Source organism: Diaphorina citri, unplaced genomic scaffold (assembly GCF_000475195.1).
Source record: "Diaphorina citri unplaced genomic scaffold, Diaci psyllid genome assembly version 1.1 scaffold3710, whole genome shotgun sequence".
In the NCBI taxonomy this organism is placed as follows: domain Eukaryota; kingdom Metazoa; phylum Arthropoda; class Insecta; order Hemiptera; family Psyllidae; genus Diaphorina; species Diaphorina citri.
This window is the reverse complement of record NW_007381110.1, coordinates 8,633-21,324: the sequence shown is the minus strand read 5'-3', so window position 1 is coordinate 21,324 and position 12,692 is coordinate 8,633. Positions and strand designations below refer to the sequence as shown.

Here is a 12,692-nt window from a genome sequence, read left to right as displayed (position 1 = left end):
TGCATGGGTCTGGTCTGTTAAACCTATAGGTACATAAAAAAAGGCTTCTAATATGATTGCAGAATAAACTGATGGCTTTGGAAAATGATATCCTTGCAACAAATGTTACTGTTTCACCAATCAAAAGTAGTAATTTTACAAGCAATTGTTTACATGATCCAGTGAATCAGATACACAAGAAGGCACACTTGTTTAACAATAATATTTCATCTAAGCCAGCCCAAAGGATGGTTGAATTAATTGTAGAAGAATTTCCACTTGTACAGCTCTCCTCCAGGTAACCTACAGCAACAAGTGGTTGAAGAAAATAGTAACAGTCTCTAGAAACAGTCAAGGTAATCCACATAGCGGGATTCCGGAGCGAAGCGACGGAATTCAGCTAGTAAAGCAATAATTACAGGATCTTCAAGACTTTAAGTGATCCATTTGGCAGTAGGTGTAGGAAAATAAGAAAACATTTACATGGCCATTGGCGAAGTTTGATGTCAAACGATGCAAAAGCAAGTTACATAACATTAGGTTAATAATTAGGTATCGATTGTTGCTCATTTTGTCATGGTTTCAGCCGATTGGTGATCTGTTGATCTTAATCAACAGTGTTTAAGTTATGTGGTCAATTTCTCAAATGAGGATAAAATTCCTTGTCTCGCCTGGGATCGAACCCGTTCCCTCCTGTTTACCAGGCATGCGTATCCAGTCAAGGTAATCCACAGGTAGCTGTGAGGTACTTGGCAACTTACGTTTAGCAGCACTCATCAGATCTTTGACTTCCTTGATAAGCCTTTTGATTTGCTGGTTTGTCTTGTCAAGTTCTTTCTCGTGGGCATGAAGGTTATCCCGAAAATAGGGACTATCTGAGGCACAATCCGAAAATTCCAAAGGCTTGAGTCCAACACCCATTGTAGGTATCAGAAATTTCTCTTTTTAGATTTCAAAAAACACCAGTTTGATTAGCAAACAAATGAGAACAAAAACACCTGAGGGATATTTTTCTGGGGTTTCTAGTGCTTGTGCGATCTAGTGCTCTCGTTTTCTAGTGCTAGTGGGATCACCCAAAACTCAAACCTGTGACACTGACATGGCCATTGCCCACCTTACATACTCATTAGTGGTCCCATTCTTTACTCATTAGAATTTGAGATCCGTAGAATTCATTTAGAATACCCATTTCGATGTTTTCATTAAGACAAATGAGATATGTTAGTTAAGTTAGTGTTTGTATTTGCATTACTATGTAGATGACTCATACAAGTGACAAACCTTACATTGTGCGTTATACGGTATTATTTTCACTTGTTTTTCGCCTTGGAATAGAAACTATATCTCACTAGCACGTTTATACGCACATGTGGTGACTATGTGTGACGTTCTTATGGCTCGGTCCACAAAGTCAATTTAAATTCCGTTTAAGCGGTTTAAGATAAACTCTTGGATTACGCAATCTGATTGGCTGAAGTTTTTTTTAATAGGTACTTAATAAGTAATAAACTTAAAAACCATTAAAACGTTTTGCCGTATGTCAAAAACGTATGTTTGCCGTATAGATTGAAATCTTTAAACTCGATTTCCCGAAAGTGGGTTTTTTTTTGACATACGCCGTATTTCGCTTAGCACGGCAGAATTGATGTGGATCAACGGCCGGTCGACTATATGTGGACACACCTTTAAAGATTTTGCCAATATAGGTATGTCTCCAAAACTCTTAACACATTTGAATACCGTCGTAAAAAAAAAAAAAAAAGATTAATGTTTCATCGCTGTTTTTATTTCGAAGCTATGAAACAACTGATTTACTTGTACTTGGTCTTTGTCGTAGCATGCCCATCCCGTAGTATGTCCCTTATCAGGTGGGCGATAAGAGACACAATACTTCTGGGCGAGAAGGGACTCAATACTTCCCATTTAGGTGCTAGGTCAACACCAGAAAAAGACCCTTTAAAAATTTCCAATCAAAATAGCCGTGCAATTCTTTTGTCGATGCGTATCGTAAGGTTCGATAGAAGAGGGGAAGTTCGTTTCCCAACTTTGGGCGTGATAGAGCGCTTGTACTAAACCATAGGAAATCCAAGATGGCGCGCCATCGGAATCGGTTCGGTTTCAAATACAACTCCACTTTACCTGTATTACAGGTTCTTTTTACCTGTATTACAAGATGTCACAAAAGATCTCACCAGGTCGCAGTGACATAGGGCGTTTATTAAAGCCGATGGCCCTACTTATACCAATACCTGTATTAGTTTCGGTGATATTCTTATTGACCACAACGCTGAGGGCGAGGGCTGGTGAGAATGACCGGAACTGATATCCCAGGAGGGAGATAAACCGGCGCTTGAAATCCGACCAATAGGAAGCCAGCCAGGGGGAAGGTGTGAATGGGTGAAGCATAATACACGTGTTTTCTCCTGTGAGCTCATTGGTCGTTTGTCTGGTAACCAAAAAGAGAATAGACAATAGAATATACCTTGTTTATCCTGCTTGAATGAGACTAAAAAGTCCGTTTACCCCAGCCGTATAATAACATAATACATAAATGTGAACAGTAGAAGACCTTGCTCAATTGGCCTGATGGGACATCTTGTTCTAAGCTGAGTCTAAATAAATACATGTACTTTCCTTTTCGGTACTGGGTCAACACAAGAACACCAAACTGTAACCCGTTCAAATATTTGAAATCGATTTTTTTTTTCGTTCATCCTGACGAAAAAACACCAATGGTGTAGATAGGTGGACCGACTAAAAACGCCAACATGGGAAAAGGCGAAGTATCACTAGAAGTTCCGCCTGTGAGAGGCGCTGACTTTCGGTTGGGTGGATGTACTGAAAAGAAAAAGTCAGATAACAGAAGATCTTTAGAAAAAAAAAAAGACGTCCACTGAAATTAATTTTGGTTGATGACACCAAATAAATAACATTATCAATTATTTCACCCAAGTTGCACCAACATCTGTAGCGCGGTAAACTTCGGATCTGGATAGGTTGCTGGTTTGAGTCCAATTCAAGTCATAAAAACGGCATTTGTGACAAGCATTCAGGCTTAAACACAGTTAAAATTTCTAATGTCACCAAGTTGGACATGTTTTTCTTTTAAAAATATTTTTGCTGAGAAAGAGTGACTGAGAGGGAGGGAGAAAGAGAAGAAAAAGTCACCAAGTTGGACAAGTTTTTCTTTTAAAAATATTTTTGCTGAGAGTGACTGAGAGGGAGGGAGAAAGAGAGAATGAAAGACAGAGAGGAGAGAAAGGGAGAATAGGGAGAAAGAGAAGGAAGAAAAAGAGAAGGGGAGAGAGAGAGACTTACCTGAATAGTTTGCCTATGATCGCGAAATATATTAACTCGAACCAAGGCCTTGTTATATTCTGGCTCCGTAGATTGTACTATGCTGTAGTCTAAATGTTCCTGGTATGCGAGAGCATCGAACCCTGAAACCATAGATAAGAAAACTCGTCTATAAACCAATAGAGTGGGAACCTAAAAATAATTAAAACAAGAAGGGGGAAGGAAGCGGGGAAGTCTTTATATAATTTAAAAAAAAGTTTCCAAATAAGAAATAGCCCTTTAAGAGGGTCATTTGACATAAAACATGTACATAATATACATATTGTATTATTGTATCTTGATTGACAGTACGATTTCCTATAAAACTTTTCACTTTTTTGTCTGAAGTCAAGTATGGTCTGTATTGTTAGAGTGAGTTTTCGGCACAATCCAAAGCTACGGACAGTAGGTCGTTCGCGCCAACACCCTTAGGTTATATTAAGTCAAACAGGTGAAGAACTAAAAATTAAAGGAGGTACCTTCCTTACCTTTGAATATAAACTGGAAGAACGTGTTCAAGTTCTCAGGCGAGGGTGAAGTGACGAAGATGTTGGAATAGCCAAATGCCACAGCTCCGGCCACTGCCAACCCTAGTGCCGCGGATTTACCGCGCCCTCGGGCCGCAGTTAGAGATACTGTAGACCGGAGGGTCTTCTCTGATATGCCGTCAATGAATTTGAGAAGAGCTTTCCCCTGAGAACATGGAATAGAACTTGTTAGAGGCCAGAATAGGGGTGCAATAGTCCTACATACTGGACTCAGCACACAGGAATTTCTTTAGAAATACTCCCATTTCAGGTGTTTTAGGAACTTACTTGTAAAGATCCAATATTAAGACTGAACTGAGATCCATTTCCTCACACTGGTCTTCAAACTCTTTCTAACAGACGTTTACCGCGCCCTCGGGCCGCAGTTAGAGATACTGTAGACCGGAGGGTCTTCTCTGATATGCCGTCAATGAATTTGAGAAGAGCTTTCGCCTGAGAACATGGAATAGAACTTCTTAGAGGCCAGAATAGGGGTGCAAATAGTCCTACACACTGGACTCAGCACACAGGAATTTCTTTAGAAAATACTCCCACTTCAATGTAATGTAGAGGCCAGAGTAGATGGAAAAACTCTAAGAACACGTGCCAAAATGGAGCCCAATGGGGCAATGGCCAGTCTAGTTAGCTTGGATGGTAGCGCACCTGCCCTGTAAGCGCTCGGTCACGGGTACGATTCCCGCCCTGGAGAATTTTATCTTCCACCAGTAATGTTCGTTCTCGGAACGGCAGCTCTCTTATCCAGTCGTTCTTCCTTTTTCTCTCTTTCAGTACGATAAGACCTCGGTTGTTACTGTTCTACTGTTCCACCTATCAAGAAGCTCTTGAAAATCAATTACATACATACATACATACATACATACATAACCATTATCGTTCTATTCTATTGGACAGGCCGATGAACAAAGCATCTCAACCAGACTCTATTGCTATACCTTTGACCTTTTAGTTAGCCTTTATATCTTCCCAGTCTCCCTGTTTCTTGCCTACGTCAAACTTAATATGTGGTGTCTTCATAACGATATCTTAAAATCAATTAGGTATTACCTTTTTAAAGAGTTTTGATAGAGGGAACTGTAATAACGGAGGTCTTATCGGTTCGCAGTTGAAGAGAAAAGAACGAGGTAGGAAAAGGTCAGCCGTTCCGAGAACGATTACTTTTTACTTAAAAGTTTATCTGTTTTAGATACAAATGGGGTTAACGAAACTCAAACCGTAACTCTTGAAGGGTTAGACCAATTTTGATAAAATTAGGTAAAAATGGAAAACTCAATAATATTTCCTTGGTAGGAAAACTTTAATCCTCATATTGCTGTTATGGTCCATGGGAGTCGAACCCACGACGTAACCACTACACTGACAGCGGTTACTTACCCCCTGGTAGTCAGGATGTGTAGCTACGCGCACAACTCGAGCCCCGCACAGGGCAGGAAAATCTTCGTCCTGATATTGTTGTGCTATGGATGGGTCGAACCCACGACCTAGCCACTACACTAACAGCGGTTACTTACCCCCTGGTAGTCAGGATGTGTAGCTACCCTCCAGACTGTAACCCGTTCAAATATTTGAAAGTTTGAAACCGATTTTTTTTTCTTTCACCTTTGAGAAATGAGCCCAATCATTTCCTATAACAGTATAAAATATATGAGACCTTGTTTGGAGAGAAAAGCCAGCAGCACGCGATTGCCTAGATCCATCCGCATACCGACCACGCGTAACGTTGCTTAAACCCCCCTAAAAAAAAAAAAAAAAAAAAAAAAAAAAAAAGATTAATGTTTCATCGCTGTTTTTATTTCGAAGCTATGAAACAAATGATTTACTTGGTCTTTGTCGTAGCATGCCCATCCCGTAGTATGTCCCTTATCAGATGGCCGATAAGAGACACAATACTTCTGGGCGAGAAGGGACACAATACTCCCCATTTAGGTGCTAGGTCAACACCAGAAAAAGACCCTTTAAAAATTTTCTAATCAAAATAGCCGTGCAATTCTTTTGTCGATGCGTATCGTAAGGTTCGATGGAAGAGGGGAAGTTCGTTTCCCAACTTTGGGCGTGATAGAGCGTTTGTACTAAACCATAGAAAATCCAAGATGGCGCGCCATCGGAATCGGTTCGGTTTCAAATACAACTTTACTTCAAATACAACCTGTATTACAAGATGTCACAAAAGATCTAACCAGGTCGCAGTGACACAGGGCGTTTATTAAAGCCGATGGCCCTAAGCAGGCGAGGGTGAAGTGACGAAGATGTTGGAATAGCCAAATGCCACAGCTCCGGCCACTGCCAACCCTAGTGCCGCGGATTTACCGCGTCCTCGGGCCGCAGTTAGAGATACTGTGGACCGGAGGGTCTTCTCTGATATGCTGTCTATGAATTTGAGAAGAGCTTTCCCCTGAGAACATGGAATAGAACTTGTTAGAGGCCACAATAGGGGTGCAATAGTCCTACATACTGGACTCAGCACACAGGAATTTCTTTAGAAAATACTCCCATTTCAATGTAATGTAGCTCTTGAAAAAAAAAAGCATTGCAGGTGTTTTAGGAACTTACTTGTAAAGATCCAATATTAAGACTGAACTGAGATCCATTTCCTCAAACTGGTCGCTCTTGAAAAAAAAAAGCATTGCAGGTGTTTTAGGAACTTACTTGTAAAGATCCAATATTAAGACTGAACTGAGATCCATTTCCTCACACTGGTCTTCACACTGTTTCTAACAGACACATCATCATAACAGTAGGAAAATTTGCTTACCTGATCGAGAGTTTTGCAGCAATCAATGAGTGCACTCACTGGCTGCGTGTCTTTGAGTGACGTTTTGAGTGCATTCAGCTCCTGTTCTTGCTGGGATAGATCTGAGGTTTTACTGACAGGGGTAATGTTGAGAACGTGTTGACTTGTGATGGGCAGAACTGTCAGTTGATCGTCCACAACTAGACACCGATTACAGGATGAGAGGGAGAGAAGAAATCTATGGAGGACAAAAAAATCATGATGGATATTTATCGAAGGAATGAAGTCGGATCTCTGGGATAGATCTGAGGTTTTACTGACAGGGGTAATGTTGAGAACGTGTTGACTTGTGATGGGCAGAACTGTCAGTTGATCATCCACAACTAGACAGCGATTACAGGATGAGAGGGAGAGAAGAAATCTATGGAGGACAAAGAAAATCGTGATGGATATTAATCGAAGGAATTAAGTCAGATCTAAGTTTTAAAACCACGATCTAGCCTTTTTCTCTATGTCCAAACTAATGGCATAATGATAAAGCACTAGCCTGGTAAACAGGAGGTGTGGGTTTGATCATAGCCAAGGCATTGAATTATATTCCTGTTTAAAAATTTAACTAGGTACATAAAAAATGTTTTAATCTATTGGAAAAGTAGAAACAACAATATTTTATTGAGCAATAGAAGTAAATGAGCTTTTCCAAACCAAATTATCAAGAAGTCATCTCTAAGAGTTAGGACAACTCTGACAATAGTGTTTAACTTTGACTTGGCATAATGATAAAGCACTAGCCTGGTAAACAGGAGGTGTGGGTTTGATCATAGCCAAGGCATTGAATTATATCCCTGTTTAAAAATTTAACTAGGTACATAAAAAATGTTTTAATCTATTGGAAAAGTAGAAACAACAATATTTCATTGAGCAATAGAAGTAAATGAGCTTTTCCAAACCAAATTATCAAGAAGTCATCTCTAAGAGTTAGGACAACTCTGACAATAGTGTTTAACTTTGACTTAGGAACCTATTTGAAACACTGTACATTTATAAAGACCGTGTATAGAACATACCGTTCATTGAATCTGCACACAACATCAGAATGTGCCTCTGTCCTGTATCTCTCATGAATGTCCATACTCATTGTATACAATTGTTTGAGAGAGCTGAGAGTTCTCAGGAGAAGTACAATCACTTTGACTTAGGAACCTATTTGAAACACTGTACATTTATAAAGACCGTGTATAGAACATACCGTTCATTGAATCTGCACACAACATCGGAATGTGCCTCTGTCCTGTATCTCTCGTGAATGTCCATACTCATTGTATACAATTGTTTGAGAGAGCTGAGAGTTCTCAGGAGAAGTACAATCACACCGTGTCTTTGAGTGACGTTTTGAGTGCATTCAGCTCCTGTTCTTGCTGGGATAGATCTGAAGTTTTACTGACAGGGGTAATGTTGAGAACGTGTTGACTTGTGATGGGCAGAACTGTCAGTTGGTCATCCACTACTAGACACCGATTACAGGATGAGAGGGAGAGAAGAAATCTATTGAGGGAGAAATAATTTTATTATTGTAGGTAAATAACATCATAGGTAAATAACATTAGAAGAAAATCATAGCACATTTTTTTTCACCTATATATAATCTACTATCAGGTTAAATCAGGTAATGTTTGCAGAAAAACCTAGGAGAAAGAATGCTGATACACCATGCTGAATCAAGGTGACCATGGACATTTTAATTTATTGTGTCAAGCATGAATGCTCATTCAAAAATATATTTACAAAACTCTATGATTTGATGTGAACATAAATCACTAACCTCCAAATTCAGAGTCAACTGTGCTAACTACTACTGATGAAAACTTACCGTTCATTGAATCTGCACACAACATCAGAATGTGCCTCTGTCCTGTATCTCTCGTGAATGTCCATACTCATTGTATACAACTGTTTGAGAGAGCTGAGAGTTCTCAGGAGAAGTACAATTACACCACCTCCCTCAACAGTTTCAATTGTCCTTGCCAATAGGTTGGGTGTCAAGGCTTCAAAATCCTGAAAGATAGTAAGTAAAATTGTGAGAAATCACTCAAGAAGGGGCCATAGCAATGAAGGACAGAAAAAGAAAGATCTAACACATACACAATATTTAATAACCCAGTACTCCAAAGGGAACATTGGGGTTTAGAAAGCCTGACCCAAAAATCCTGCCAATAGGTTGGGTGTCAAGGCTTCAAAATCCTGAAAGATAGTAAGTAGAATTGTGAAAAATCACTCAAGAAGGGGCCATAGCAATAAAGACAGAAAAAGAAAGATCTAACACATACACAATATTTAATTACCCAGTACTCCAAAGGGAACATTGGGGTTTAGAAAGCCTGACCCAAAAATCCATATTAGGCTAGTAGCCTAATGATCAAGGATCAATTCCTTTGCATTAGTAATCAACATTAGGAATATTGGGATGTGCTTTGGGTGGATTTTTTTCATGTCTATTTCATTCTATAGTATTTACCTGAAGGACACACATTCCATATGTGTTACCCAAGATTTTGTGTGTCTCCGAGTAGTAGGTGTAGCGGATATTCGTGGAAGCGACAAACAATTCAAACGGATCATCTTCATTAACATTCAATTTGCCAGCTTGAACTTTCCTTTGAACACTCTTCATTCTTTTCTTCCTATGACTGTAAGGAAAAGATTAAATACAGATTATATTTTAGAGTGCTATGTAGAAATAATCTGGGTCTAGGCTCTTACTCCCCAATCTTGATTCTTGCTTAACAAGATTTGTACTAAATGAAATAAAATAGTAAGATGAGAAGAGAACTAAATGTTAAGGACTTAAGGATTTGTTTTGAGCTTTTCTCTATAACTTGTAGGTCTACTCTTCTAAGCTACTGCATTTAAACTTTACTTTGAACTTAACTGTGAAAGCCAAGAAAGGTCAGAAAAAAATCTTTTGGGTCCAAAGGACAGTGTACTTGTGTAAAAGGCTTATGTCATACTCACCTACTGAACCCAAGTTCTTTCTTATAGCACCACAACACAGATGGTCTCGCTGACACTGATGCTTTGGATAACATGTGATGTAAGATGACCACCTGAAAAATTAAAGATGGACATTGAATTAACAGCAAGACAACAACCTCAGTGATTATACATGTTCAATGGGTGTAGCATAAGTTGCCCCCCCAAAAAAAAAGGGTTTCGGCCGAAGGTCCGTGTGTGAGTGTGTGTGTGTGGGGGGGGTGCGGGTGTGTGTTTGTGTGTGTGTATTTTATTTTTATTTTTTGTGATAGTAAGTTAAGTGAGTGATTTTGTTTTATTTTTGTTTTTTATAAATATAAAAATTCCTATTTTACCTGCCTAAATAATTTGTTTATTTCAAGCAACTCTAGGGTCTAAAAGTAGCCTTATTATCGTAAAACGCAGTGTAAATATCTTGTAACCCCCAAAACAAGAAAAATTGTTAAATATATCGATATATCGGCGATATATCGATATATTTCCCCCGATATATCGATATATTTGAGGGGCCGATATATCGACATATCGATTTATCGATATATTTGCGACTCATTTACATCCCTATTTTGGATTTTTCAAAATTTGAATTCTGTCATTTTGTAAACAAACGCACGTGCAACTTAATTGCGCCTTGAAATTTGAAAGTTTCAAAAACGCAACATGCAATGCATTTTCCATACTGCACAATGTTTCCTCTTGATTTTCATTACACGTGGTTTGTTTTTTTGTGGGGGGAAAAAACGAGAAACTGAGAAAGGAGTGAAGAGCCAGCCAGGCAGCCTAGTAAGCACTAGGTTGTGGGTTCGATTCCAAACTAGGGTGATCTTTTCATCCTTAACAGATAAGACTCTCTCCTATCATACCCTCCTTCCGTCTTAAATTTCGGGACAGACCTCGATTTTTACAGTTCCCTCTAAATCAAACAAAATACTTTCACTTTATGTTCACAAACGGTAGGTACCTTTTTTTCGTCATTTTGTGTAAGGCCCTGTCCTAATAATAATCCTATCAGCCACAATCAAATACACGAATATCACAATTACATGAATCATGGTTGTGTCTCATTGTTTATTTTACAATCGCCATTAAATCAGAAACTTAATTTACACGGAGTTAAAAAATATGTAAAACTATGTTGAAATTTTCTTCCTTCTATTTCATGTTTTCTTAAAAAAAAAAAAAAAAATAATAATAATAACCATAAAATCAAAAAATATAAAAGAAAAAACTTAAACTTTACATCATACTGAGTGGTTCACAAGATGATTTCATATAAAAAAACGATTCTCGTAACTCTTAGAGTTTACAAAAAGCAAGGGGGTGAGGGTTATATTTCAGAAAACCCTCCCAGAAGGGGCAGTTGTATGTCCCGACGTACAGTGGGGCAAAACAACCAAAACCTAAGCCCAAGGTGGCGGGTTTTATTTCAAAAGGGGAGCCCAAAACCCTCCTAGAAGGGACAGCTGCAAATGTCCCAAAGGACTGAAAGTTATCCCAAGGTTTTCGGAAGAGCAACTCTAAAAATGTCTCAGTTCCCCAGAAAACTAAAAACAAAACAGTAACAATATTACATTAAATGCAAAAGAATACATCATTTGTTGACGTAAATGGAGGGCAGAGGGGATTAATGGGTTAACTTTAAACACGGCACATAATGACGTACATCATGGGGGATAATCAAAAATTAGAAGCCTACCTAAAACGGAATCCTAACACAATCAAAAACAAGATGAAATAGAATGAAAAACATGGCTGAAAATTGAAAATACTTTCTTTCCTAAAGACTAATAGAACTAGAAGCCTACCTAAAACGGAATCCTAACACAATCAAAAACAAGATGAAATAGAATGAAAAACATGGCTGAAAATTGAAAATACTTTCCTTCCTATAGACTTATAGAATATAGGATAAGGAAAGTAAAAAATGGTGCCTAATAAATATCAGATGCCATTTGGGGATTCTGGGGCAACTTTACCTAAATGGAAATTAAACCATTTTGGGGTTTCGGTATATAACATTTAAATTTGAAAAATTTCATAGTACTGAAAGAAAAATTACATTTCGATGGCACTTATGTATTTTTTTGGTTTTTCTGAACCATCATGTGCTGGTTTTCAACATATTGAAAATACACCAGAGATTCATGTCCGGAAAAACTTGATAGAATCTCTCACAAAATGAGAAAACTCTAGACTTGGTGTTAGTTAATCAAACATAACATGTAACCTTGGTGTTAAATCAAGCAAAACAATCGTTATGCTTACATCAAGAGTACTAAGTTGAGTGAATCGAATCAAAGTCAGTTTGATCTTAGGGTTCAAAATTAAGCGTACTGACTACTGAACGAGACGTATAGAAACTTTCTTCTAATTAAAAATCGTAAGAAGATTACTGTGGAACATCAAAGGAATAAGTTTGTATTAACTTATTTGTTGGTACACACACTTGGTAAAACAATTCAAACACTAAAAATGATTTTGGGTGAGTAAAAACACTTGGCTTTATGTTTTACGTATATTTTTATTAAATTACAGATGGATCCATTTCGGCTGTTACGCCATCATCAGTGTATTATTACTAACCAAGTCTTAATCTAGAAATCTAAGTATAAGCCTAAAACTAACGGAAAAAAAGGAGGAAAGTTTTTTTCCCCGTTAGTTTTAAGCTTATACTTAGATTTCTAGATTAAGACTTGGTTAGTAATAATACACTGATGATGGCGTAACAGCCGAAATGGATTCATCTGTAATTTAATAAAAATATACGTAAAACATAAAGCCAAGTGTTTTTACTCACCCAAAATCATTTTTAGTGTTTGAATTGTTTTACCAAGTGTGTGTACCAACAAATAAGTTAATACAAACTTATTCCTTTGATGTTCCACAGTAATCTTCTTACGATTTTTAATTAGAAGAAAATTTCTATACGTCTCGTTCAGTAGTCAGTACGTCAGTACTCTTAATTTTGAACCCTAAGATCAAACTGACTTTGATTCGATTCACTCAACTTAGTACTCTTGATGTAAGCATAACGATTGTTTTGCTTGATTTAACACCAAGGTTACATGTTA

At 38.0% G+C, this 12,692-nt stretch overlaps 1 protein-coding gene and 1 long non-coding RNA gene across 2 annotated transcripts; both read right to left on the bottom strand.

The window, feature by feature from the left end:
- Positions 1–2,228: 2,228 nt before the first annotated feature.
- On the bottom strand, positions 2,229–10,328 carry LOC103520505 (RNA cytidine acetyltransferase-like; the record flags this gene model as incomplete). The annotated part of the gene is given in 10 exon segments (XM_026831591.1): positions 2,229–2,425; positions 2,610–2,623; positions 2,770–2,817; positions 3,298–3,419; positions 3,804–4,008; positions 6,613–6,829; positions 8,462–8,646; positions 9,107–9,278; positions 9,604–9,740; positions 10,302–10,328. Coding segments are annotated over 10 exon segments (1,324 nt in total), but the record flags the coding sequence as incomplete, so codon positions are not given.
- Positions 10,329–10,654: 326 nt separating this feature from the next.
- Positions 10,655–12,686, bottom strand: LOC113472045. The gene is made up of 2 exons (XR_003394524.1): positions 11,427–12,686; positions 10,655–11,317 (listed from the first exon to the last, which is right to left on the bottom strand). It is a non-coding gene; the product is annotated as an uncharacterized LOC113472045 (long non-coding RNA).
- Positions 12,687–12,692: the final 6 nt, after the last annotated feature.